The 27,924-nt window shown below is 37.3% G+C and overlaps 1 protein-coding gene across 1 annotated transcript; it reads left to right on the top strand.

The window, feature by feature from the left end:
- Window positions 1-27,866, top strand: LOC140157675 (alpha-2-macroglobulin-P-like). The gene is made up of 5 exons (XM_072180915.1): window positions 1-160; window positions 14,753-14,854; window positions 16,148-16,342; window positions 26,906-26,984; window positions 27,701-27,866. The coding sequence occupies exons 1-5, from the start codon at window positions 1-3 to the stop codon at window positions 27,864-27,866; spliced, it is 702 nt and encodes a 233-aa protein (XP_072037016.1).
- The last annotated feature ends 58 nt before the right edge of the window (window positions 27,867-27,924 follow it).

Below are 27,924 nucleotides of genomic sequence, written 5' to 3'. Positions count from 1 at the left end.
ATGGTAGGTGTAGAAGGACTGTGCTCTAATGCGAGACGTGGTGAATTTGTAACAGAAGAGGGCGTTGTTGAAGCAGGACAAGCCAAGTCATTCTCATTCATTGTGATCCCAGTTGAGATCCAAGATTACGTCATCACTATCTATATGTTCTCAGCTTATGGTAATGACGCCGTGATGAAGACATTGCATGTCGTGGTGAGTACAGGCACTATATCCGCCTATTGCACGGTTCCGCCATGATGCAAGGAGAGCCAAGAACTGGCATGATATGAAAGGAAGAATTACATAACTTTACGCAATGTTATATGACTGGTTCAATTTCCATTCATGCTGCCATATCGAGGCATTCCTCGCACATTCCGGAACCACACCACTCTTCGCCATACATAAATTCGCCCAGTCATATTTCCCAAATATGAAATTAAAAAAAAAGTGAATCTTAGTTTGGCAGAGATGGGCTTCGAACCCACGCCGCAGCTGCATACAGAATCTCAAAGTCCAGCGCGCTAATCCATTGGACCACACGAGTTGTTGGTAGCCATACAGTATAGGTTATAGGCAGGGTTGCCAAAAGATTTCAGCTCGAATCGCGGGTCAAATAATCGAAAAGTCGCCCATTTTTTCTCTTTACCAAAACCATTGGTTTCTACCCAGCAAACACAAAACGTTTTCGACATCATTCGCAAAAGGTTAAAAAAAGGTTGTCAGAAAACGTTTAAATGTCGGGTTATGTAAAGGGTATATAAAGAGTATAAAACGTTTTCATAACCTTAAAAAACATTTTTTGATAATCTACTGCTCAGCAAACAAAAATGTTTTACAGAAAACGTTTAAATGTCGGGTTATATAAATGATATAAAAACGTTTTAATAACATTCCAAAAACATTCTTGAAAACTTGATACAAAACATTCTAAACAGAATGTTATTTTGGGGAGTTGAAAAATATTTTGCGAAAAATGTTTGCCCAAAATATCTTCAATAACGTTTTAAAAACGTTTTCATGACCTTTATATAACCCGACATTTAAATGTTTTTAAAAGGTTTTGAAAAAAACATTTTAAGAACATTTCTGTGTTTGCTGGGTTCTAATATTTCAACATAATGTTATTTAAGTATTGACACAATATTTGGCAAAAATGTTTGCAAAAATAGTTTACAATAACATTTTTTGAAAACATTTCAAAATATTTTTGTAGTGTGTTTTTATACAAAACGTTTTAAAATGTTATCATGACCTTTATATAACCCGACATTTTAATGTTATTAAAACGTTTTTTACCTAAACAAAAGCCAAAATATAACTTATTTAAAACGTTTTTAAAACGTTTTTGTGTTTGCTGGGTATGGGGCAGGAAACTATCGGAAGTCGCGGGAGCCAATGTTGAAAGGTCGCTCAAATTTTGTCTTATCCATTGGTTTCTATGGGACAGGAAATTGTCAGAAGTCGCGGGGAAAATCTTCAAAAGTCGCCAAATTTGGCTACCAAATCGCGGGTTTGGCAATAGGCAACTCCAACATTTCTTTCGGTTATAGCATACATAATATCGATTTTGACTGCATCGTGCATGGTATTTACCCCCAAATGAAATAAGGCACATTTTACTCAAAAGTTTTTGCTGGCATATCCGTCAGGAGTATCTCCATTTATTTGTAAACCAGACTTGGATTTAACATCCAATAAAATACGGACCCAAAGGGTACCGTTCCAATACATCAAACTTGGCTTAACTTTTCAAGAGAAAATTTCTCAAGAGAAGTTTACATACATACATTTATTGAGTCAATCCTTTAATATAAATTCCTTAGAAAAGTGCATATACATTAATCCTACTTTCCTGAAGCCGGAAACATTCAGGAAAGTAATCTGGATATTTGACATATTTCGTTCAACTTCTCATGCACTATTTCTCAAATTTATTAGTTACGAATTATTACTATTTGTAAACACTTATGCAATTACCTATGGTGATCCAATTATTTTCATATAATTGGATTCAAGATAAAATTTGTGGCCCTGTCCCTTTTTTACCGCCACAATTTTTGACCTGGATAGTCTTACTTTCCCCGTAAATACAGAGTCTGTTCCCATCTACACACAGTGTCCGCTCACCCGTAAGATACGGGACCCTCCCGGTAATTTCCCGAGCCCATGCCTACATTACTTATCCGTAAAGTACGGAGCCTCTCCGGAACAAAGTGTGGCCCAACTTCTCACAGAGAAGTTAACCCAACTTAATTCCTTGTATAAGATACGGGCCCTCCAGGGAATTTCCCCGGGCCCTTTTGCACACACACAAGTGTGGCCCAATCTTCTCTTATCATATAGAAGTTAATTCCCGAGCCAATTCCTAAATTACTCACCCGTAAGATACGGGGCCCTCCCGGTAATTTCCCGAGCCCATGCCTACATTACTTATCCGTAAAGTACGGAGCCTCTCCGGAACAAAGTGTGGCCCAACTTCTCACAGAGAAGTTAACCCAACTTAATTCCTTGTATAAGATACGGGCCCTCCAGGGAATTTCCCCGGGCCCCCGGCACACACACAAGTGTGGCCCAATCTTCTCTTATCATAGAGAAGTTAACCAAAATTAATTCCTTGAAAGTTACATAAATGAATGCAATGAAGAAATGAATGAATGAATGAAAATGAATGAGTTGAAAATGAGTTAATTCCTTGTACAATACATAAATGCATGAAAGAAATGAATGAATGAAAATGAATTAATGAATGAATATGGGGCCCTCCAGGGTATTACCCCGAGCCCTTTTGCACACACGCAAGTGTGGCCCCACTTCTTGTGTCGCAAAGAAGTTAACACAAATTCCTCGTAAGATACGGGGCCCTCCCGGGAATTTCCTTGGCCCTTTTGCCCACATGCAAGTGTAGCCCAACTTCTCTTTTTGCAGAAGTTAACCCAAATTAATTCCTCGTAAGATACGGGGCCCTCCAGGGAATTTCCTTGGCCCTTTTGCACACACACACAAGTGTGGCCCAACTCTTCTTCTTGCAGAGAAGTTAACCCAAATTAATTTCTTGTAAGATACGGGGCCCTCCAGGGTATTCTCGAGCCCTTTCCACACTCGGCAAGTGTGGCCCAACTTCTTAAAAAGAAGTTAACAGCAATGTATTAATCGGCTAGCTACAGAGCCCTTTTTAAAGGGATTTCCTGAACGCCTAGATCTGTATACCCAAATGCGCCTAACCTCCCCAAGAGAAGTTAAAATGTGCACTTCTTGAATCCTCTCCCTTGGTCAGCTACCGCCCTCTTCCTGGTAATTTGCCCATGCCCAGTAGCTATCATTAAAATGCAGACCGCAATACCCCTTAGGTCTATGTACCTCTATATCCCGTACGATATGGAAGCCTTCCTAGCCAACTACTGCTCCTAAGTAACTGTCCACAAAGGTATTGAATACTGGGATATGACCTAATTTTTTGGGTGTGGTGGGTGGAAAAATTTTCTTCACATTGGAGACCAAACCTACTCCTTTCCATGACAGATAGCAAATGCGCCTAATCCCTGACCAACTGGGCAGTATCACAAGGCTATTGACCACTTCCCATTGGCTACTTCAAACAATAGTCACTAAACCCATTGGCTCTTGCATAAAGCCATTACTATGCAACCAATCAATAAATCAATCATATTGATTTGTCCAAGCACAAGCTTGGACCAGGGTTAGTCTATTTCACAGGGGGTAAATTTGTTTATTGTATAGATACAATAAACTTTATTACCCCCAAATGAAATAAGGCACATTTTACTCAAAAGTTTTTGCTGGCATATCCGTCAGGAGTATCTCCATTTATTTGTAAACCAGACTTGGATTTAACATCCAATAAAATACGGACCCAAAGGGTACCGTTCCAATACATCAAACTTGGCTTAACTTTTCAAGAGAAAATTTCTCAAGAGAATAGTCCGGTGGCAGAGCAAGGTTAGATGGTTTTGCCAGTTAAAGTAGTTTTCTTTGCTGATTATTACTCTTTCAGTGGTACAAAATAAGATTTTGGGGATGTAAAATGGTAACCCTTGGGCAATTAGAAATATTCAAGATGGCCGCTATGGATACTAAAATTAAGCTCGGTTATTCACTAGCGGTACCATAATAAATGATAACTTAAAGTATTTTGTGTAAATTATTTTCCTTTTGGATGCTTTAAATATAAACTATATACAGTTTTAAACATGACACTCTCGCAATTCAAAATGGCCGCTGTTAAACGTCATAAGTTCTTTTGCCAGATTTTGTTTCTTACAATAATTAATGTACACCCTAGAATTAAGCAGATCCAGTTTGACATTTTACTTCCTTACAATCGCATAAAAATTCCAAGATGGCCACCACCGAAATGAAAGGTAGAAATATAACACTTTTTGGAAGACTTTTGCAGGGAGTGTATAGTGACAGCTCGGGGTTAACAGCTTTCCGTTTGGTGATCTCTGACCTGATATCTGTATCTGCCCAACTTGTACCAATCCTCCCTGAGCTGAGCGCCTTCAATTCCTTGACGACTAATATCAATAGCGCCTGCAACTGCAGCCGAAATTCTTGGAAGTGTAGGACCGATCATTATAGCAACATGTAACCCGGTAGTCGAACAGATGGTTTATAATCATCTTTGAATCTCTGAGTAAGACACCCAATGCCACTTGCATTGCTTGCTTTTGCACAGGACTTTGTAAAGCTGACAAGGACTTCTTCAACTTCGGCGAGGAAACTGAAGCATGTCAGATACTGATTATTCAGCCAAATCCTCGTCGATAGGGATATTGTACTGTGACTTTACACTGCGAATGTCTTTGCACTCTCGTACTATCTGTTTGGCTACTCTTTGGATGCTACTGCCTATAACAGTTTCATTATAACTTCACATTTCACGTGCGTTAAAGTTACAACGGAATACGATAATACTAGAATAACTTTGTGATGAAAGAACTTGAAGCTCTTCGGCAAAGTTTGTTTGGAGTTCTTCATTGAGTCACCTACGATCAGCACGAGTTAATGGGATTTCCAAATGTGTGCAGCATTCCTGATACAATTCAGCAGGTTTCCAAATGCGACTCTTATCACCAGATAGGATATCTACAGCATGTTTTAGGAATAATTCGTCAGTTGCATCTTCTTCAGATGCTGCAACATCACAGCGTGTATTGCTTTTGTCACTAAAAACAGTAAAATAATAAAGTTTCTTTCCTGGTTTTATTTCCTCTTTAGCCTGGAACACTCACTGAATTGAAACACAATCATCTGTTCTTCCTCCAGGCACAGGATCTCTGTGATGCATAGTTCCCTCATAGAGAAGATCACTCACAGAGATTTCTAAACTTTCTCTGATTTCATTTGCCTAGCTTTCACCACGATCGCGCATTTTGCTATCAGATACTCAAATTTTGGCATAACGTTCATGTGTAGATATGTACATATATGCAAGCTTCCATCTGTCTGGATGCTTTGAATCTTTTGGCGTTCACACACTTCCCCACATTAGTATTCCTGGAAGTCAAAGTGGAGGAAGATCAACGTAGTCGTTTGGCGGACTGGGTAGAGCCATCTTCTACATAATTGCCAATATTAAATTTGCGTGATCATTTTTCAGGCGGACATAAGCTGACATACAAGTCATACTCATAATCTTGCTTGCATTGATGATTGTTTGTATACGTGCTGGCCCATTGTTCAGAGAGCAACGATGAGCATTACATTCGTTCCCGTATCGGTATGTGAAGATAAATTGAAAGAAATACATTCTGTTTCAATTTTTTTTAAATGACTGAAGAAAATATGCTGTCTTTTTTCTGCGCACGTTGGAATGTTTTCTCGCTGTATACTACGTATAGGCCAGTTTGTCATTTTCAAAACTCGACCTTAGTCCATACAAATGTGGGCTATTACTCAAATTACTCCTTGGAACAGTAATCATTATATCTCCACACTCCTTGAAAGTGTATTTTCAAAGAGTGTCATACAGCTATAATTCTCAGGTATTTGTGTTAAAGAACATATTTCATGATGACAATATATACACATGTAATGATTTTTAATTCAATCTAATTGACCAGTGTATTCTATTGTTAAAATGGTCTGAAAGATAGGTAAAACTGTATGCAAATGGTTATGAATAATTAAATTAAATAACAAGAAACGCATGAGTATGATATGTTATGCAAACCATTCAATATGTTGAGCATACATTACACAACTCACGGGACGCCATCATGCAATTTGGGATCACTGAAGCGTGTCAATTCATAATCTACGTGCATATATTACATATTGAGCCCACAATACCATTAATGCGCACTAAATACGCTATAATTATTTGTTTTGTTACCAAAAAAATCATTTGAATGCTATTTAAGAGTTACGTGTCGGCCATTTTGAATATCTCGGATTAACCCAAGGGTGACAATTTTACACTCCCTAGAATCTTATTCTACACCACTCAAAGATCATTTATCAGCAAAAAAACTAACTTTAACTGCCCAAAACACTATAATTATTTGGTATGATACCATTTGTCACTAAAACACCATTTGAATGCTATTTCAGAGTTACGAATCGGCCGTTTTGAATATCTCGGATTGCCCAAGGGTGACAATTTTACTCCCGCTAGAATCTTATTCTACACCACTCAAAGATCATTTATCAGCAAAAAAAAATAACTTTAACTGCCCAAAACACTATAATTATTTGGTATGATACCATTTGTCACTAAAACACCATTTGAATGCAATTTCAGAGTTACGAATTGGCCATTTTGAATATCTCGGATTGCCCAAGGGTGACAATTTTACACCCCTAGAATCCTATTCTACACCACTCAAAGATCATTTATCAGCAAAAAATAAACTTTAACTGCCCAGAACAGTATTTGGTATGATACCTTTTGTCAATAAAACACCATTTGAATGCTATTTTAGAGATACGTGACGGCCATCTTGAATATCTCGGATTGCCCAAGGGTGATAATTTCACACCCCTTAGAATCTTATTCTACACCACTCAAAGATCATTTATCAGCAAAAAACAAACTTTAAATGCCCAAAACACTATAGTTATTTGGTATGATACCTTTTGTCACTAAAACACCATTTGAATGTTATTTCAGAGATACGTGGCGGCCATCTTGAATATCTCGGATTGCCCAAGGGTGACGATTTTACATCCCACGGAATCTTTTTCTACACCACTCAAAGATCAATAACCAGCAAAAAAACAAACTTTAACTGGCAAAACCATCTAACCCCCAAAATATGGTGTTTGCAGCCGGACTAGAAGTTTACATACATTTATTGAGTCAATCCTTTAATATAAATTCCTTAGAAAAGTGCATATACATTAATCCTACTTTCCTGAAGCCGGAAACATTCAGGAAAGTAATCTGGCTATTTGACATATTTCGTTCAACTTCTCATGCACTATTTCTCAAATTTATTAGTTACGAATTATTACTATTTGTAAACACTTATGCAATTACCTATGGTGATCCAATTATTTTCATATAATTGGATTCAAGATAAAATTTGTGGCCCTGTCCCTTTTTTACCGCCAAACAAATTTATGGCACAGAAATTTGCCCAACCCCCCCTTTTTTTTTTCAATTGTGATTTATGAACCCTAGCTATCCCTTTTGACAGCTTAATTCCCTTACAGAAATCACTTGAAAATGTGCACCCTTGATGTCATTGACAAACACAAGGATATTTGAGATTTAATGTATCTCAAATTTTACAAGACACCTTTAAACAAGACACCTTTTGTGTATAAGGAAGAGGTACAAGCTGCCCACAGTATATATATTGCCGAATAATAGCCAAACCTGTGCCTATTTTTGTTTGTGCACCGAGTTTATCCTCCCCCTATGTACAACATGTACTATACTTGTACATAGGCTTACTTATTAAGGCCTTGGGCCTAAGAAAAACAATCTTGGTAGCAGCGGGCTACGAAAACTCGAAAACTCCTCTATTTAATAGTATTTTTGGGAGAAAAAATGAGAACGTAGGATGACCCCTGGCTTACTACCCCATGGCACCCTGGTGATTGAATTCCTCCTATTATGAAACAACACCCATGCAATTTCCCACCCTTGAACATTGATACATGCTGGTGACTTAAAGGCTTGCGCAACAGCTTATCCTAAGCTTCCACTGACGCCCCGACCTGAGCCAGTGCGATCCACTCCTGATGACATAACAAGCAAAATGCTGTTTTCGTCAATTCGCAGAAGGCACTCAAATGGATATATTTTTATTCACTAATTAATTAGCTGGGCAAATATTTCCAAATGTGCCCAGTACTACTACTGCCCAGGAAGTGCAGTGAAGTAAATTAACTCCATAACACAGTGATCGTTGTAAGGGCGTGCTCAATGTATATAATAAACGATAGAAACGGCAAGAACATACTAGCGAGATTGCTACTTGCAGTGCCTAACTCAATAATTAAAACCAATATGGCAACTTTGCTTTGGCTGCCAACTTCGTGCCAAGCCAACCCATTTTGCATACCAGTATCTATGCCCAGTACTACTGCCCAGGAAATGAAGTAAAGTAAATTGACTCCATAACAGTGATCGTTGTAAGGGCGTAGAAGCTCGTAGAGCACTCAATGTATAATAGTCATATAATAAACGATAGAAATGACATGAACATACTAGCGAGTTAGGCTACCTGCGGTGCCTAACTCAATAATTACACACAATATGGCAACTTTGCATGTACCAGTATCTATATATTATCTATCATTGGTTCCCAGAGAATGAGATTATCGGCCATTGTAACGATATAATTAATGGCATTCAATGGTCATATATATTGCTCAGACAACATCATATCATTGGCAAGCTAATATTTTGAGAATGAAAATAAGACTTAAAATTTATATTCTGCAAAAAAAACCCAACTTAAGTGATGAGTTCATTCGAAGGAGACAGATTTGACCTAGAAAGAGGTTGACGTCATGAAATGACTGTGCCTGCTTTGCCAAAAGGGACTATAAACATTCTCAATGCACATAATGTATACTGTTGTTCACAGACAAAACCTCTGAATTAAGTATTACAAATTTTTAAAAGTTTTTTTTTTGGTTTTTTTTTAAATATGGATAAAATCAGCCACTTTTTTTTTTTTCTTCTTATATATTTGCCAATTGCGATCTTCCAATTCATATGTTTATCAATATCATAATAAATATTTGGGCTGATAAAATTTTTAAAAAAATAATTACAGCGTGATCAATCTGAGACTAGCATATAAATCGTGTTAAGTCCACAAACTCGTGTACCTGATTTCCCTGTGCAATATTGCAATGCTATAGTTATTATAGTTTCAGTTGGATGAAATATTACAAAGCAAACGCATAGTAACAATACTGTGTGAGGCTTTGTTTCCGAAATGAGAACAAAATAGTCTGGATATTATTATGCAGCATTGTTATGGTAAATATTAGTACAACTCATTGTTGCAGCAACCATGTTGCTAATGTCAAACTTGTGCAAGTGATTGTGATTGTGTTACACAAGTATTAAATGAGAGCATGATATAGTGTCCGCTTCATTTACTTACGTCGTCAGCCGGCTACCTTGAAAATTAATTTCGCTTCAAACGGGGGACGAACACGTACGAACTTCACCCACACAATTTCTCTTTTTTCAGGAGAAACATGCATAAAAAGTTGCAACAAGTGTCAACTTGTAATTTAATAATTATTCTCCTCGAATAGAGATGAACTTGTTTTTGCAATAGATGTGCCCTTAAAATACATAATGTCCGCATTGTACACTGAAAGTGTTCCCGTCCCACTTCGTCTTGTCCTGCCAGAATCTTGCTTCGGATATATCATTAGATGTGGTATAAATGGTCCAAATAATGTCCAGAACGTATTATATCATTCTTTATATCATCCATGTCACATAGCCTCCATTATTAACTGCGAGCATCAATATGTTGATTCAACCTGAAATAAATCAGAAACAGAAAACAGAAACTGGGAAGCAACTTGCCGGTCAACCTTACCGCTATGCAAAATTCCTATTTCATTTCGCTGTTGCTACACAAAATTCCTTATCCTACTAACGAGAGGGACAGGAATTTCCTGATGAAATGCTGATATGCTCCCAACTTCCCGAAATCTTCCCCGGTGAATTGTTAAGTTTCAATGGGATCATTCTCCGAGCCTCATGAATACCAACATTGAATGACCTCCCATTGATCCCCCAAATGACTACTTCACTTGATGTTACTACCCAAATCCTGTCGCTTTCCCATTTCCCCTGTCTTACGTACTGGACTCCGGATGACCATGAGTAAAGCCAACATCTTGAACATTTTTAACCTCCTATGCTACGTACCTCTTTTTACCAAGCTCCGTAAACACCTGATACTATTATCTATTGCCTGAATCTGCTGGAACCCCTTTTATCAAGTTGCATGACCATCTGACCTTTATACAATGTCTTCAGGTGACCCTGATAAGCCTGACCCAAGAAATTATGACTTTGACTGCTCCTCTATTTCCCCAAGTTCCATGCAAACTCCTTGAGCCTTATATCTTATTTGCTCTCCAATTACCTCAAATTCCAATCCCATATTTTCCAACAATCTGTACCTTCTAACCTACATTATGACCTTGAACTTATGAACCATGAATGCTGAGAAAAGAAATTAGGCTCATCATGCTTCACCCTGACTGAACGTAATCATTAGGGAGGAGTGACGCACCACAAGCTTCAAAAGTCATAAAATGAAATACCATGCAATTGTTATCCAGTATTGCACAACTGAAATCCAACAGTTGGATTACCAATATAATCTATTTCATGATCCTGCGACAACCTATGGCGATCTGACCCCGAATAATCCAAAACTAACCCTAACCAAATTTCATGAACTTACAAAATCTATAGGTCCTACCAGTTTGAACCCTGATGAACCCGGATTTACCATGACGTTTTTTGTCCAGTTTCCGTGGTCACCCCCAAATTTCATGAACCACCGACCCTCTACCTCTGACCTCTTTTTGCCCTGTTGGGTGATCGCTCCGCAAATTTATTTTGAATTCATTCAACAAAGGAAAAATATTTCTCCCCTTGAAAAAGGATATTTATATGATCACATGCACCCTGTCAATCTTATAAATGCATTACCTATACATTCACCATAGATTTTAAATACCGGTGCATTAACTAATCTGGTAATGTGGCAGTGGCACCCCTTTTAAATTTTTCCTTGCTCAGTTCTCCAAAACCCTGGCTCCAAGGCACCCCTTTTATTGAAGGCACAAACCTCACCCTAGCCAAAATGTTTGATTACCAAACCAATATAAAATTTTTATTTACTATATATGGTCTGGGTGCCCTCACTTCTTACCTAGTCAAGTACTTCATTGTCTGATATATTCTTTCTACCCGACAGTATGAATTATTCATGGCACAAATAATTTGCCCAATATTTATTTGTACGTTATCCGACTCACTTTTTTTTTTTTTCGACGCCAAACTGACATGAGCCCATCCCGGGTTGATTGTCTGACCAATTCTCCCTACCTGACACACACCATGACTTATTCATGCCCCCAAGCCATTACTATGCAACCAATCAATAAATCAATCATATTGATTTGTCCAAGCACAAGCTTGGACCAGGGTTAGTCTATTTCACAGGGGGTAAATGTGTTTATTGTATAGATACAATAAACTTTAATCTGTCCGTGCAATGTATCGGAATTCTGCCATTTTCTTGTAGGCCTATAGTCCCCGGAGTATAGACGTTGGGTTTATTCAGGATTTCCACATAGAACCCCCAAGATGTTTTTAGAAAATGGAAAATCAGAGTATCATAAAAACGATACAGTAATCTTTATCGGGGTTCTATGTAAAAATTACATAGATTTTTCATCATTTTTTGAGCGTCTATTTTCAGTAAATTCAAAAAATATTTTGACGTAAATAAAATTGAAATAAAATTCTCCCCCTCCTAAACAACACCAAATGTACCACAATTGGGTATCACGAATCGTTCTACATGTTGTGCAGTTAATATTCATATATTCCTTTATACGTAGAATGCTTCACTTTTTACATAAAAAATATTTCGGCGAAAACCCGCCCACCCTGCTATTTTATAAAGATAATCAGACTTCCCAAGAACACGCAATAATTAGCATTAAAACCAAGTTGTTTTTACGCATTTTAAAAACGCTTTGGCCGGACAACGAAGGCCGAAGTGTTCCGGAACCATGCAATGGGCAAATACGCTTCTGATCATCCCTTTGTTACGATCATGCATTTGAATGAGGCTTAAGAATAATTAAGAAGCTGTTGCGCAATGTTCGGGCGTTTTCTATGGCATAGTTTGACTATGAATAAATATATCCTTCATCATTAAATATTGAGAATTTAATTTATAATCATTCTTGTATAACAATAAATAAGCGACAAATACACAACTAGATATATTGCAGCCTTATAAGGCTACGAAGTCAAGCCGAGACCTTGAAATGACCTCTGATGACCTTGAAATTATTATAGACAAAATTGTCAACATCGTGAAAAATGTCGGTACTAATGATAATCTATCTAATAAGCCGGTTTGACCTTTCGATGATCTCTGATGACCTTGAAATGACCTTCATCATGTTTTGAATCATAGTTATGAACATCACATAATTATACTTATTTTCATTCAAATTGTACAAACTTTAGAATTCTACCCCTTTTGACCCCAAAACAGACCACTCCTCCATGTTTAAGCTAAATCTGATTACAATCCTATATGCACATACCAAAAATAACAATCTAACTAATTAAATGTTGGTATTAAGTTAAATAACAATCTAACTAATTCAATAATTTGACCTTTGTTGACCTTTGATGACCTTGAAATGACCTCCATTTTGTTTTAAATCATATCAATATTACATATTCTAATTTAGATTTAAATAGGACGAGTTTAAGAATTTGACCCATTTTGACCTTTGGTTGACCTCTGGTGAATTTTACCCCTTTTGATCCGGTCCGAAACGAAATTCCTTAAAAATTTCTCTCCTGGCACAAGTAACAAGTGCACACGGCCCGCACACTGACATCGCCCCGATATCTTCATGGTAGAAATCGCCATGGTAGGTTGAATCCACAGCCACATGGCCATTTTATTCGGACCTTATGAGATGCATAATTAGCGAAGTGACCTGACTAAGGCTACTGACAATAACCGGGGTAATTGATTTCTCGCTGTGTGAGTAAGCTTGTATACGACATTGCGGTCAATGGTTACGGTATACTGCCTCCACTGAGTAGTGAGTGCAGCAGACTTTAGCCTGCTGCGCGCCGTAGTCCATACAGGACCAACGCAATATAACATTCGAGTTTTGGTTAGATTTTGAGTTCAAAGCGCACGGCCAATTTTCAAAGCGCACGGTAACGACTATAATATCTGTTCAACACGTATTTTCAAGTGTATGAGACCACATCTGGTTTCTTGAGAAAAAATCATTTGCGGGAGATATTCATCATTTTCTAACCCAGTATCCGAAGATTTTCGTCTGATATCAAAATCGTGCATAGCAATTCACGTGTATCGATCCCGTGTATTCATTTTAGTGTCTCTGCTTCACCAAATAATTATTAGCCAGGCGATGTCGGTGTGGCCCTGGGGGAACTGGTCATTGACAAGGGGGTATCATGCGTGGCCAAAAATTCACGTAAAAAGTGTCTTTTTTCACGACCAGGCACTACGTACGTATCGTGAATAGGGTGTTAAAAACACAGAAATCAGATATAAAGGGTACCTATTTTATAAAAGATTTACGTATTTAAGGTCCGTCCAGACTCCAGTCCTTCATAAATTTCAATTTTATCCTTAGACTGGACTGTGTAGTTCTCTGTTTAGTATCTTCTTTAAATCCATAAACATGCGCATATTTTGTTGGGGCTTTGGGGGCGCCAGCCCCCCGGGGTCAAAGTAGGGGGCGGCAAAAACGAAGGGGCGCGGAAGAAGAAGGGGCGGCAAAAAGAAGGGCAGCAAAAAAAAGAAGGCGGCAAAAAGAATTAGTAAAGAAAAAAGGGCGAACAATTTTGAAGAACTGTAAAAAATGGTACTATATATTGCTTTTAAGGCGGAGTTATATTGATATCCATTGTAATATTACTCTAATTACTTCTTAACCAGCCGGAAGGTACCCGTGAAGTTCAGTCTTTGTCTTTCGTACTCGACCCAAGTGGAATTGGACAACAATTTCATCCAAATGAAAATGACAATGGAGTGGTAAATAGCTTTCAACATATGAGTGAGTATCTAGCCCCTGGGATCGGGGATGGCGTTTTTCTATTTTTTCCTTTTTCCTTTTTCCTTTTTTTTTTTTTGCTCTCAATTTATTTTTTTATTCATGTGTCTTCATATCCTGTCCACCCACCTCTGATCTGTACATGATAATATCTGATTACTACCTATCTTCGTTGTCATGGTTCTGAGAAAATAACTAGAGAAAATTGCTGATTCCAGCCAGTTTTTATGTCTTACTCACAACACTGTAAAGTTCTCAGTGTATTGTAGACTCCTTCTAATTATTTCTTGCTAAGAATTTAATATATTTTAAATTGCCACACGGTGTTAAGTCCATCTTCGTACTTGTACGATATATTCCAAAAATTGTATTCATGATTTTGATGATTTTTACGATCGTCCGGATAAGCAATCACTAAATGGGCCTTTAAGTGTATATCTTGTTGTTTCCTTTTTTGCAGGTTTGCATGATAATGCTAATCAAAACCAGATTGACACTGTGAGATTAATAATGCCTGATAATGTTATACAAATCACAGCTAAATGCGAGGTTAACTTGATTGGTAAGTTATTCTTACAGATTAAAGAGGTACAGATACTCTCCCAACATGCATGCGTTAAAGCCATAATGTGTGATTTGCTTCACAACGACGCCCTCAATTTCTACTTTTTGCATAACTATGATGCCCAGTGGTGTACTAAAATACCGCGTAAAATACTAAGCCTGAAGTGCTCTAATAACAGTAAAATTTAACTTTTTATATTAAAACCGGGTCGACCCGGTTTTATACAGTGTTCATCGATCGACTGCTTGCTAACATCTCCCGTGAATGACATCACATGTACACACGTCGAGCGCGATACTCCGTGTAGTATTATATGTTACGATCGGCGAGCGTAGTACACGCATTGTAGGCGCCGGAATGAAATCGCGATTTTCTTCGTTATACCTCATTTGTTTGGCTAAAAATTAAAAGGGGATAATGTGACCAGTGAAAACGAACATTTAAATAGGAATCTATTCTTTATGAAAATCACACATTATTACTTTAATGTTAACAACGTTTGCCTGTTGAGACACTATCATTCTGTACCTCTTTAATCTAAGATTGCTCTGGTTCGATCTGATTTTTTCGGTCTCTCAATTTCTTATAATTATGTCAGTCCATTCGAGCTTTTCTTACTGTTAAATTTATCTAGTTGCAAGATTAAGTGTGCCAAGTATAGTTTCAAGCATAATTCCATAAAAAGTACATAAATATTGGCAGGACTTATTACTGTTGCCCCGGACTGTTGTCAACTATTGACAGATCGTGTGAGTCGCCAGTCGGCAGCATTTCAAGTACGCTTATCTTTATCTTTTTGCTTTTTAATTATAATTTATGATATAGACGAATCCAACGAGCCAAGTCATGGTCAGGATTTGGTCGGCCATTATTGGGTCCCCTCAACACCAAAATAGTGTTGTGACTGCCAAATTGGGGGGATTAAAGCCGCATAAAAATCGATGTTAGATTCTTTTGTGTTGTAAACTGTCATCATTCTTTTGTCTACGTGTAATACGGGTGATAGAATGCAATTTAAAATACCCTCCAAGGCCGCATCATTTTGAGATTGAGCCGACGGGGACCCAACTATAACTGCCCGCACTGAGGTATAGGAATGCGTGAAATTGGATTCGTCTATACAATGGCTACAAGTTTTGCCGTATTCTAATCTCACTTCCCTGATTTAATTCTTCTCAAGTCGTGTTCACACAGTCGGACATAAGTCACTTATTACCGGTAATAAGTTACTATTACCGGTAATAAGTCACATGTTCGACCGTGTGAACACGACTCCATGCAATTTAACAGGCATTAATCTTGGACCTGTGGCCAGTGCAGTTATAGAGGGACTCAATATTGGTGAATTCCTTCCTATACCCAGTGGTGATGGGGAAACAACTATGATGTACACAGCTACAAATGTCTACATCTATCAGTACCTGAAGGCCATTGATAAAGATACAGCCTACATTGAGATGAAAGCAATCCAAAATATAGAAGATGGTACGTCTAATCTCACATCCCTTTTCTAACACAAAATATATTGGCATTTGTTGTAAGCTTTTAAAAAAGGGTCTTTGGGTGACAGATTTGCAGAGCAAAAAGGGAGTCTATTGACAGGCACATGACCCGTGCCAATATATGCGAGCAGAGGTTTACAAACTGAGAGGGCAAGGGGAGGAGGCATATACCCGTGGCTAATTGACCAACAATTGTAATCAGTGTCTTTCTTTGATTTTGTGATATAGCCAAACAAAGGAACTATTTCCTTTTCTTTCCTCTTGTTTTGGAAACTTTTTAGTTGCTCATATCTTTGGAACTGGTTGTTCAATTTCTATGGTTTTCAATGCTTTTTACTATCCTATAAAAAACTGAAAATATAATATTTCCGATTTCCGACTGATTTTGCTTGATCGCATCACATTAAGCATAAAATTTAAACATTTATGTCCATAAAGTAATTTTGTAGCGGTTCAGCTGGACGATTGGAAAATTCTGCCCCCTTGGTTTGCTGGTCCCGGTACGCTCCCGGTATGCAAGTGTCCTCCTCTCACACCCGGTGATCTCCCGTGCAACTAAATAGCTCGTGGTCTACAATTTTTGACACAAGCCGCACCACCAATGACTTTTTCCCCCACGAAACAATTATCATTTTACAAATAACGTCATGATATACAATTAAACTTAGGACTCGGTGCTCAATCTCCTGGGGGGGGGGGCACTGCCAAACTAAATTTCCTTTTTTTTTAATTTCATATTATGTTAGGGAAATGTGGCTGGGAAAATGTATGTATGACGAAATGTGGTGTGGACCGGACGTAACCCTGCTCGGCTTCGTCGGATATAAGGCACAATAATATGTGCGATAGAGTTATTTCCGACGACTGCCACTTATATCCGATACCTTTACCGACGAAATTTAGGTCCGGTAATAACGCGACTTGAAATACTTACTTGGGTTTAATCACCGTGACAAATTTGTGGATCAGTCCATATAATCCGGCAAAGAATGCACTCAGAACGCTAGTCTGTCGATGGCTATTGTTATACAAGACCCACTCAGTCACTTTATTTGGCACACCTTTTCACTTCATAATTAATTTTCTCTGTCAAACATGTCAAATGAAAAGCGATACTTTTCATTTCTTCAGTAAATATCAGAAAAAAACTATAATGCTTGGTACTGTATACTTTTATCAAGTCCTGGTGTTAAACTCAGGTGTGAAATTTAGATTTCTAATGTTCGATTTTCGATTTTTACAGGCTTCAACTTGTGCCATGAGCTTTTTCGGTTCAGCGTTTTTCCTTTTCAAAGTAACATAATTCGCTAATGAAAAATATTTCCCAACTTTCTAAAGCACATTATACATGGCTATACTTTTGTCAGAATTTCGGTGTTGATTTTTTTTAATTTTTCAATTGTCAATGAACTCAAAAACAACAAACATGGGAGACAACACTTTTTGTGGTGGTCATGTTCTATACCAACCGAGAGATCATTTGGTTTATTTATAAAGAATATCCGCTATGGGATTTCTTAAGTATCTCATACCAAAGAAAAATGCCCCTACACCAGACAATACCATAATCTGCGCATATTTAAAGGCACAATATTTCTTTATGACGTTATTATCATTCATATATAGAATATTTGATTCTTACATAATGTATCACATACATAATCCGCACTACTTGGCACCATATTTCCAACTCCATGGAAAGTACCCAACCTGACGCAACATGAACATAATCTGCGCTAATTGGCACCAATATCCTATGGAGTAAAAGCCTAAAAGCCGTGACAAACATAATCAGCGCTGTAATTGAGCCCAAAAAGATCCCAAAACGCAGACAAAACAATCACGCGCATTTTAATTTCAATTGAAAGGCCATCCCATTTGGAATTCTTATCGTGTGTATTTTATAACACCCAATTCCATACTTACACACATGTATTAAAGGTTACATGTAGTTACTATTGAAAATATATTCGATTTCAAATAATGACCATGTCATTTGCCATGATTTGTCATAAATGCATATAATTAATGCAGAATATCATTGAAAGCCGAAAAATAACTGCACGTATGCGTCTTCTTTTATAGACATGAAAAGTTTTGCTTCAATCATTTCATGTATTTATTTACCACAATGACTAGGAAACTGTTGACATACATGTACCAGGCTTATGTCTTTAACTTCAACAACCATTTTTGACTTGTTTTGTTTTTTGATTATGCAGTAAACAAGGTAGACAGTGGTAAAGTGCTTTTTCTTTAACTTTGGCTACTTTTTGATTTTATGATAAAGTGCCTACTTGACACCAACAGAAAGATTCTTTTTGTGGAATTATTTAGCTTACATATTTTCAGACTTTAGAATTTGCTATGAATTCAAAGTCATATCAAACTTATTTTGAACTTGTTGACTTATTACTTTATTTCTATACAGCTGGTTCTCATTTCCTTTGTGAACCATTTTTCTCAGTGTTTTGCGCTGGGAGACATCTTAGTTTAACACGACCGCTCTATGCAGTGTTTAAGGCTCAAGTATATACAATTGAAAGCTTTTAGACTTGAACTTGAATACAAAATTATAATCACTTGCTGACTTGCAAGTTATTATCTTATCTGTGTCCCCACTTGTTATGATAAACATGTTTTATTAAACATAAGCCATTTAATTAATTTCAATTAAGCCTGCAAAGGCTTGATAATATTTACTTCAATTCTTATGTTATGCCTGAATTCGAAGTTACCTCATATTGTGAACATTTGACATTCATTGTGATATTTCTGTATATACAATTGAAAGCTTTTAGACTTAAACTTGAATTCACAATTATAATCACTTGCTGACTTGCGAGTTATTATCTTATCCGTGTCCCCACTTGTTATGATAACCTGTTTTATTAATCATGTTAAGCCATTAAATGAACTTCAATTAAGCCTGCAAGGCTTGATTATATTTACTTCAATTCTTATATTGTTATGCATGAATTGGAAGTGAACATTTGACATTTATTATGATATTTCTGTTTCAAATGATTACCTTGAAAACGTTTAACGCTCTGATAAAACATTTAATGCTCGTGTTAATTTAAACCGCATAATTTAGCATTAAACATGTTTTCAAAGTTACGTAAAACTTAAAACCAATTGATTATTCTTACTTACTTTCCGCTAAAACATGTAAACTTATACATGACTCACTGTTACTTTACTTTCACTTAACATATACATTTATTGGGCGTGGAGGGTGGGTTTTTCAGTAGACGTTGATCTCTCGATGATAAAACATGATGTGAGTCAAAAACCCATTTGCATTTGCCAGCTACAATTATGCCAAGTGATTGGTTGTATCATAGCAACAACAAAAACCCTTAACAAAACCATTATGAATGCATTCAATAACCCTGCACCTGTTTTAACCTAGGTGAACGCATATCTGAAATCACTGATGTGCATACCTCCAAGTGGATCAACGGCTTAATCCATATTATACACAAGGGTAAAAAAAAACCATTTATACGCCTGGCCAAAAATTTTCTCCCCATTGACAATTTGGTTTTAATTCGACTTCGCTTAATTAAACGCTATTATCATTTTGATAGAAATATCGATTATTTCTGCTGGTTATAAGTACTGAGACATTTTGGACATTTTGGCAGTCGCAAGTGAAAAAAGTTGAAATCAAAACGGATATTCTGACAGAACTATTATATATATAGACCGATGTGCCTTATAGAATTGAATCTTCAGCGAACTATATTAGTTTGAAACGCTAAAAAGTTAAATCCCAAAAAAGTTCATGGGCTAAGTTCAGGTCTGTAAAAATCAGAATTCTTACCGTAAAAGACACAATTTCATGCCTAGGTATGCTTTATTTGATATTTTTGTTTATTTGACCAAGAAAATTAATTTTTAAAGCAAAAAGGTGTATATTAGTGTGGGCGAAAAACACTCTTTTTCTCGAATCGACTTGGAACTCTCGGAAAATTTTACTTGGGTACATACTACTATTGTGCTAAAACTTGATATCAGAAATATCGGAGCATGTTTCGCCCAGGCAGTATATTTTGCACAAAATCCCTACTTATTTGCTATTTCTTACTGTATAACTCTATAATATTATAGAGAGAAATTAGTGGGAGGGCGAGTTAGTGTAGTGGTCTTCTCATTCGCTTCTCACCACTGTGGCCCGGGTTCAATTCCCCGCGGTGCCACATGTGAGTTTGGTTGCCGATCCATGCTCGTCCTCGCAGGTTTTTCCCCGGGTGCTCCGGTTTTCCTCCTGCTTCTAAAATCGGACCTCTTCGCATATTCCTGTCCCGTCATATCTGGAGGCATCCCTTAAATTTAGTAGCCTCTGAGCACTATTGGGTTTAGCCTGCTTCGGCCGAATGTTATAAATAAATAAATAAATAAAGTAGAAACAACCTAAGAAAAGTAGGCATTGAGATGTCATCGTAGTCAATATTAAACAATTTGGGTAGTATCTTTAGACCCTCCAGAACTTCACCAACTAGCAAGCAGTCTCCAATTGGTTACCATTATTTTTTTGCTAAAGACATGTAAATATTGATGATATTTGAGCTGCTAAATTAAGAGGTAGGTGTAGCATTATGGAGCATTTCCCCAGTTCTACTGAATCAAATTTCACAATCTTGGTCTTGTTGGGTAGATATGAACTGCAGAAGTACAAACAATACATGAGATATGATTTAGAGCAGCTCTGACTTAACATGTATGGATCGAATTTTAGCACGACTATGCATAACAATAGAGGATGATCAGTAGCGTTCTGAGTCGGACAATAGTCGGACAATAGTGACTTATTACCGGTAATAAGCCATTTATTTCCGACCGTGTGAACATGACTTTAATGTATTATCACGTCAGTAATTTCTTAGGGTGAAGTCGCGTTCACACGGTCGTACATAAATTACTTATTACCGGACCTAAATTTCGTCGGTAATAGTATCGGATAAAAGTGGCAGTGGGAACGAGCGTCGGAAGTAACTGTTTCGGACATAATGTGCCTTATATCCGACGATTTATTCCTAAGCCGAGCAGGTTAAAGTCCGGTCATAACGTTGTGTCCGGTAATAGTAATTACGTGTAGACAGCACTCTTGGGCTGTCGGAGATAACTGCCGGTTCCAAATATATAACCAAAGCCGGCTTCTCCGTGTCTCTTCCTCTTCGAGAAAAGCTGCATTATTAATATAATGCAAGTGCAGGAGAGGTGTTGTTTCATCTACATCGCCATTTGCTACGATATATTACCGCAAACGCATGAAAGCGAGACAAAACCAAATTGGCGAAGTCATTTTGGTATCGATTTCTCGTTGTTTACAAAATCTCATTTCGCGCGATTTGGGTCAAAGGTTACGACACGATTCCAGCTTGTCATGGACCATTTCTGGTTAGCTGTGACCAGTAATAAGCTTGATGAAGTCGGATCTAGCGCTATTGCCGATTAATGCGAACCCGCTGAGGGATTAGCGGACATTTTTTATTGCATCGGACATAAGCTTAAACAACATATTACAGGCTGGTTCAAAGTGAATATTCGAAGGCGAATATTCGGCTTCGAATACGTTTTGGGCGTCAAAATATATGCGGCTTCGAATATAAAACTATGAACCGGAGAAAGATATATTTCTACAATTCACAGTGTTGCCCGACTATTAACAAGTACTGCCCGTTGACCAAGGTGAGCAAAATTTAGAGAATTTCTTTAACGAAGTTAATAAAATCATAATAGGTAAACTCCATTGAACTATTGTCATGATTTAATGTCTGTATAAATGGATCTAAATAGGAGCAGTGGCGTAACCAGTGGGGGCCGGGGGTGCAAGCTACCCCGGACACAAAAACCTGGAAGAAGAGTCAAAAATTGGGAAGGGGGGAAAGAGAGAAAAAGAGGGAAGAAAAAAGAGGGAAGAGAAAGGGAAAGGAGAAAAAAGGGGAAGAGAAAAAAGAGGGAAAGAAAAAAGGGAAAGAAGAAAAGAAAAAAGAGGGAAGAAAAGGGGGAAGGGAGAAGAGAAAAGGGGAAGGGACTCAAGGGAGAAGAGAAAAGGGAAAGAAAGAGAGAAGAAGATCTATAGGCCTACTACTTTCATTGTGAAATTTGTACTCTGAACTGATATTTTCTAATATGCCAAAAACCATGAGTTTCATGGCGCTCAGCCACCTTGACCCCCGCCTGGGCTTTGCCCCTGGACCCCACCGACTCCACCCGTTTAACGCTTCGCGGCAAGCGAGCTTTCTCTCGAACATAAATACTAAAACTTTTGATCAGAAATTGGGAAACTTTTCAATCTTGCCCCCCCGGAAGGTCAGGTCTGATTACGCCCCTGACCTGAATAGTAACTCAACGGAGGTTGACCCATACCTTCTTGCAGGTTTCAACTGCAAAGCAAATCAAGAAATGAATGAGTCAATAGATAAATAAATAAATAAAAAATAAATATATAAGTCAAAAAATAAGTCAAAAATACATAAATAATTAAATAAATAAATAAATAAATAAATAAATAAATAAATAAATAAATAAATAAATAAATAAATAAATAAATAAATAAATATATGATATGATATGATTGAAGCGCCGACAAATATGACAGCCCTTACAAGTGTTATATATGAGACCACCCACGGTGACCCACCAAATATATATCTGTCGAGTTCAACAAAATTCAACTCCCATAAATATATTTCCGGTGAATACATTTTTCATTGGCTGATATCCACTTGAGATCGGTATCATCAAAGTAGTATTGCTCTCATTTCATGACTCATTGAGCAATCAATTTTGGCATTCGACCGAAATACGCGTCAAAAGATAAAAAGTCTCGTTCCGAACTTGTGTAGACCTATATGCTAGGGCCTAAGTGTGTTTTAATGCCTGATTCACAAATTATAGAAATAAACAAGATTTTTTTTAAAAGAACACGCAATGATAGGGTACCAACGCTCGGGGTTTTGTTTGTTCGGCATAGTTTATGAAGATATTCATTGCAAAGCGCTATATATCCATTCCTACATGTTACTTATTTTGCCCTCTTAATTATTAATTATAATTATGAATTTGACTGATAACAACGCATTACATCTTTATTCCGCCCAAAATAACATCGTTTATAGGTGCCAAAAACGTCAAGAATTCCGCTAGTGCGGAAAAAATGACAAAAATGGGTGAACCTCCATGGCAAACGCATTTTATATCAATAACCAATGATTTACCACCCCAGACCCTCACACATCCTCTGCCAGGGGCAGATGCATATGGGGACCTAGAACTGGGGCCAAATGATTATTTATGTAAAACCGGGGTGGAGGCATAAATCTGAATTTGGAGTTAGACTTTTTTTTCTGCATCAGTCGATTTAAATAGAGCTACGTTAATATGGAAACATTCACTTGTACATTTAGGTTATGTTTGTAAAGCCTAAATATCATATTATTTGCATAAAACATTACTTACCATCACTACAGCATTGGAATGCTATTGCCTGCTAGGCATTTTCCTTTTCCTGGACGTCTTAACAGTCCCTTACTTTCATATCATATAAAATGGGTACGCTTGTACCGCACTAATAAGGGGGCACACAACTAAATCAATGCGCCATTTGTGTAACCCTAATGAGTTCCAGTAAAATACAGAAACTATTTGAGGTATTTTGGGCTGGTCTTTAGACTTATTAGAGAGATTGCGAAATTTACGTGAAACGTGACACGGGAACGCGAACGGCAAGCTACATTAGTCGAAAATCGGTTATTATGCCCTCTAGAGGGTGAAATCTATTGTGAATTGGTCAATCGTGGAATTACCGTAAGGCGATTACGTTGCGGTTGGTAGCAAAAAATGACGTTCCAAAATGACAAAAAAACGCATTATAAAATACAGAAAAATGTTATGTTTATCATAATATGAATCGAATCAAAGTATCCTAATAGAACAAGTAGAGTCCGACATGTAATAAAATCCATTTTGGGGGTTAAAATTTGATCTCGTATAGACAAGAAGAAGTGAACAAATTTCGATTTTTTTTCGACGCGAATTCGAACGGGCAGATTGCCTATTCATTTGTGTGTGGAAAATGCCGTCCAAAAATCAGCTTGCGAAGAGGCGTTTTAGGCAAGATTGTGTCGTGTTACGGCATAAATGCGGTATAATTGTCTGTTTGGGACGGGGAACAGAAGTTCGTGCAACGCTATTTTTCGCCTTGCTTTTTCGTTGTGCATTAAACAGCTGTCAAAGTGTTTTGCTTATGGATACTATTCAGCAAACTCCAAAATGTTTTTAAAACATGATAATGCATGTGGTTTTGATAACATATCGATGTATGTTTATATAAAAATCACGAAAACTCGTGTTATACTGAAAAAATAATACGACAACATTTTAAGCCAAATTCGAAATGCTATAGTAAAATATCATTTGGCAAACATATTTAAGTGTCTATTGTGTTAGAACGTTTATCAGCAAGTTTAGAACAAATGGTTTTTTAAATGTTATTAAAACTTTTAATGCCCTTGACCCTCACATAACCTTTAACCCGACATTTAACGTTTTCTGTAATATATTATGTTTTCTGGGTAGTAATCAAACTAGGCATATTAGATTATCTATTTTCATTTTGCTTTAGAAAGTAAACAGGGTATTATTTATATGATAATGGAGTTTGTTTCTGGTTATTCGAATAATATACACCAAGGAAGTCCTAGGCATCCAACACCAAACTCTGTTTAGATTATTTAGACAAATAGCATACACGTGTGAACATAGGCCTATACTCATTTTCCAATAGCCCGCAAAACTCAAATATCGCTAATCTGGACTGAATGCTTAGAGCATTATAGATACAGCCAGTCGTATTTGCATATCAATACCGAGGAAAGTAGTTCGATGAAAGAAGATAATCTTCTCTGGTTCGATGCACCCAAGGTGAATCAATGGGTGCTTCCTATTATCTTTAGATAATTTGTCTCAGCATAGCGCCATCATGATTGCAATTGCGTTTACACGTAGTCTTGGTTCAGACTCTATGCGGCTATCACGAACATACTAGGAACGACGAGCGTTAGGACCGACACAAACTGGCTGTGTAGGAGGCTAGTTTGGATGTGAACGGGACTATGACGTTCTACCGCAAAATGCAGAAATCCGTAACCCGTATGGCGTTTGCAGTGAACGCCTCTCCGCAATCTCTCTATTAATCAGAAAGAGTGGCGAATTATAGCTTAAGTAAAAGTGGAAAGCCTATACATAAATTTGAGTCACCAAAAAAGTCGCATTTTTATAATTATTGAGAAAATAGGTCCGCGAATTAAAAAATGGCAGAATTGGGTTTGCAGTCTTGCGCCCATAACATTTTCTTTCAGTTCGTTATCAGCCATTTTGGAACTATCCAGACGTATTTGACAACTGGGCAGGTTAATTTTCATTGGGGATTTTTGAAATCATCATTCGTCGAACGATATTCAGGTGACCTCGAGCCTTTCATATAAATCAATAGTATCTCGCTATCAGTTGCGCGATATTTAATCCGATTCAACTCGGCGTGTCATCATATTTTATTCGTTGCCGTATATATTTTGACGTCACAAAAAGTATTCGAAGCCGAATATTCGCCTTCGAATATTCACTATGAACCGACCCTACCTGTCTGCATGTGTGAACGCAGCTTAAAGGCCCATTCAGTGATTTGCTCAACTGGATGATCGTAAAAATCATCAAAATTCAGATTGTGGTACCTTTAACATTGTCATAGATGTGCTAACATAGCCTGCTAGTGTTTCAGCCTAGCCCTGTATTACAAAAATAAGGCAAATTTATCTACTGTCAGTATATAAAGTAGCTACATGTATTTGAATGGGGCTTCAGCTTCTTCAATACTGCTGTTTTCTTTAGTTTTTTGACTAAATGTTTCATTTCAAAAATACCAAATGAAATGAGAAATGCAGGAGTTGATCCGATAAACGGGTTGAACGGGTTACTGAACATGGCTTTTCATCGGGCACACACACATTTTATAGCGCATATCGCAATAGTATTTTATTTCTCAGCATAGTTTGCATTGGCTTGGGTCTGCGGCTTGAGTTTTTCATTATTCGGGGAAGCATACTATTTATTTGAACCGACCTTTCATAATCATGCAACTTCAAAATCAGACTGAATTGTGTGCATTTTACAAAAACCATAATGTTAAAATGGACTGCCGCACTCCAGTGAACCATACTGGTCATCATGTTTTTCAAAATTGATAGCTGCTGAAAAATGGAAAAAGGTGTATTCTTTTCTAAACTATACATTCCTTTACGCAAAAAGAATTTTATTTAGTCAAAAGAACAAGCGTTCATTTAATTTGCATGCAATGATGCTGGCTGTTGTCATTATCGAGTTATAAACTGAATAGAAGATTCTTCTAAATAAAACCAAATTCTACCCACTAGTTTGACGGTCTCGCTTTTCATTGTCGAAAGGCATCAGAATATTGATTGATGATCACTTCTTCCGGTAATTTAATCACACTACTTTTAAGTTCTCTTTTAACCAGGGTATTCTCGTGAGGTAAACAATTTCCGTACTCCAGATGGAGCTTTCAAAACATTTAGTACCACTCCAGCGAACTCTTGGTAGGTCATCAGTTTTCTCTTTAAATAATTATCATTTTTAGTAATATTGTTGCTATTGTACTTTTTCATTAATATCTTCCTCATCCTATCACCCGAGCAATAGTTGTCAGCATCATTATGATCATAATTTTCATCCTCATTATTTTATTGTGTATCCTCATTTTCAACACTGCCTTTATCTTTGTTTTCATCTTCATCATCAACATTGACTTCCTCCCTGCTTCCATTGCCATCGTTATCATTATCATCTTCATTTTTTTCACCATCATCAAAATTAACATCATCCTCGGTGCCATTACCATTGTCATCCTCATCATCATCATAATCATCAACATCATTGTGATCATGGTCACCATCGTGGTCATCGTCATGATCATCATCATTTTATAGTCATTATCATCATCATCACAATTATTATTTTCATTATCATCAGAAATATCATCATCATGGTCATCATGATCCTCTTCACCGTTGTCATCGTTGTCATCATCGTCATCATTCTTGGTACCATCAGCTACAGTATTATTATCATAATTGTTTTCATCTCATTCTTCATCTTCTGTCATGTTTCTTTCTGCTTTTCGTTTTCATATTCCTCTTTCTCCATGTCCTTCTCCTCTTTGGTCTCTTTCTTCTTCTTTCTTCCTCCTACATTTTCTATGATTATGCAGCAATACTCGCAAATATATATTTCATTCTACTTTCTGACCCCACAGGTTGACATCGTTTGTTTTGCGAGTACTCTGCAAAGCAAAAGAGGACATAACTGTTGATAGGAGAGTGATTTGTGAAGGCATGGCTTGGTTGAGTAACATACAGCAGGCAGATGGATCATTTGGGTTTACTTACCGAACCTATCAAGGGGCAAATTTTATGGTATGAAACCTTTTCCTTACATTATGGCCCCTGTTGTTTTTGACTCGATCGATATTTCCTGTAA

The sequence above is a fragment of the Amphiura filiformis genome, chromosome 7 (genome assembly GCF_039555335.1).
Source record: "Amphiura filiformis chromosome 7, Afil_fr2py, whole genome shotgun sequence".
Lineage (NCBI taxonomy): Eukaryota > Metazoa > Echinodermata > Ophiuroidea > Amphilepidida > Amphiuridae > Amphiura > Amphiura filiformis.
The sequence above is the reverse complement of the archived record's forward strand: the minus strand, read 5'-3'. Positions and strand labels throughout refer to the sequence as shown.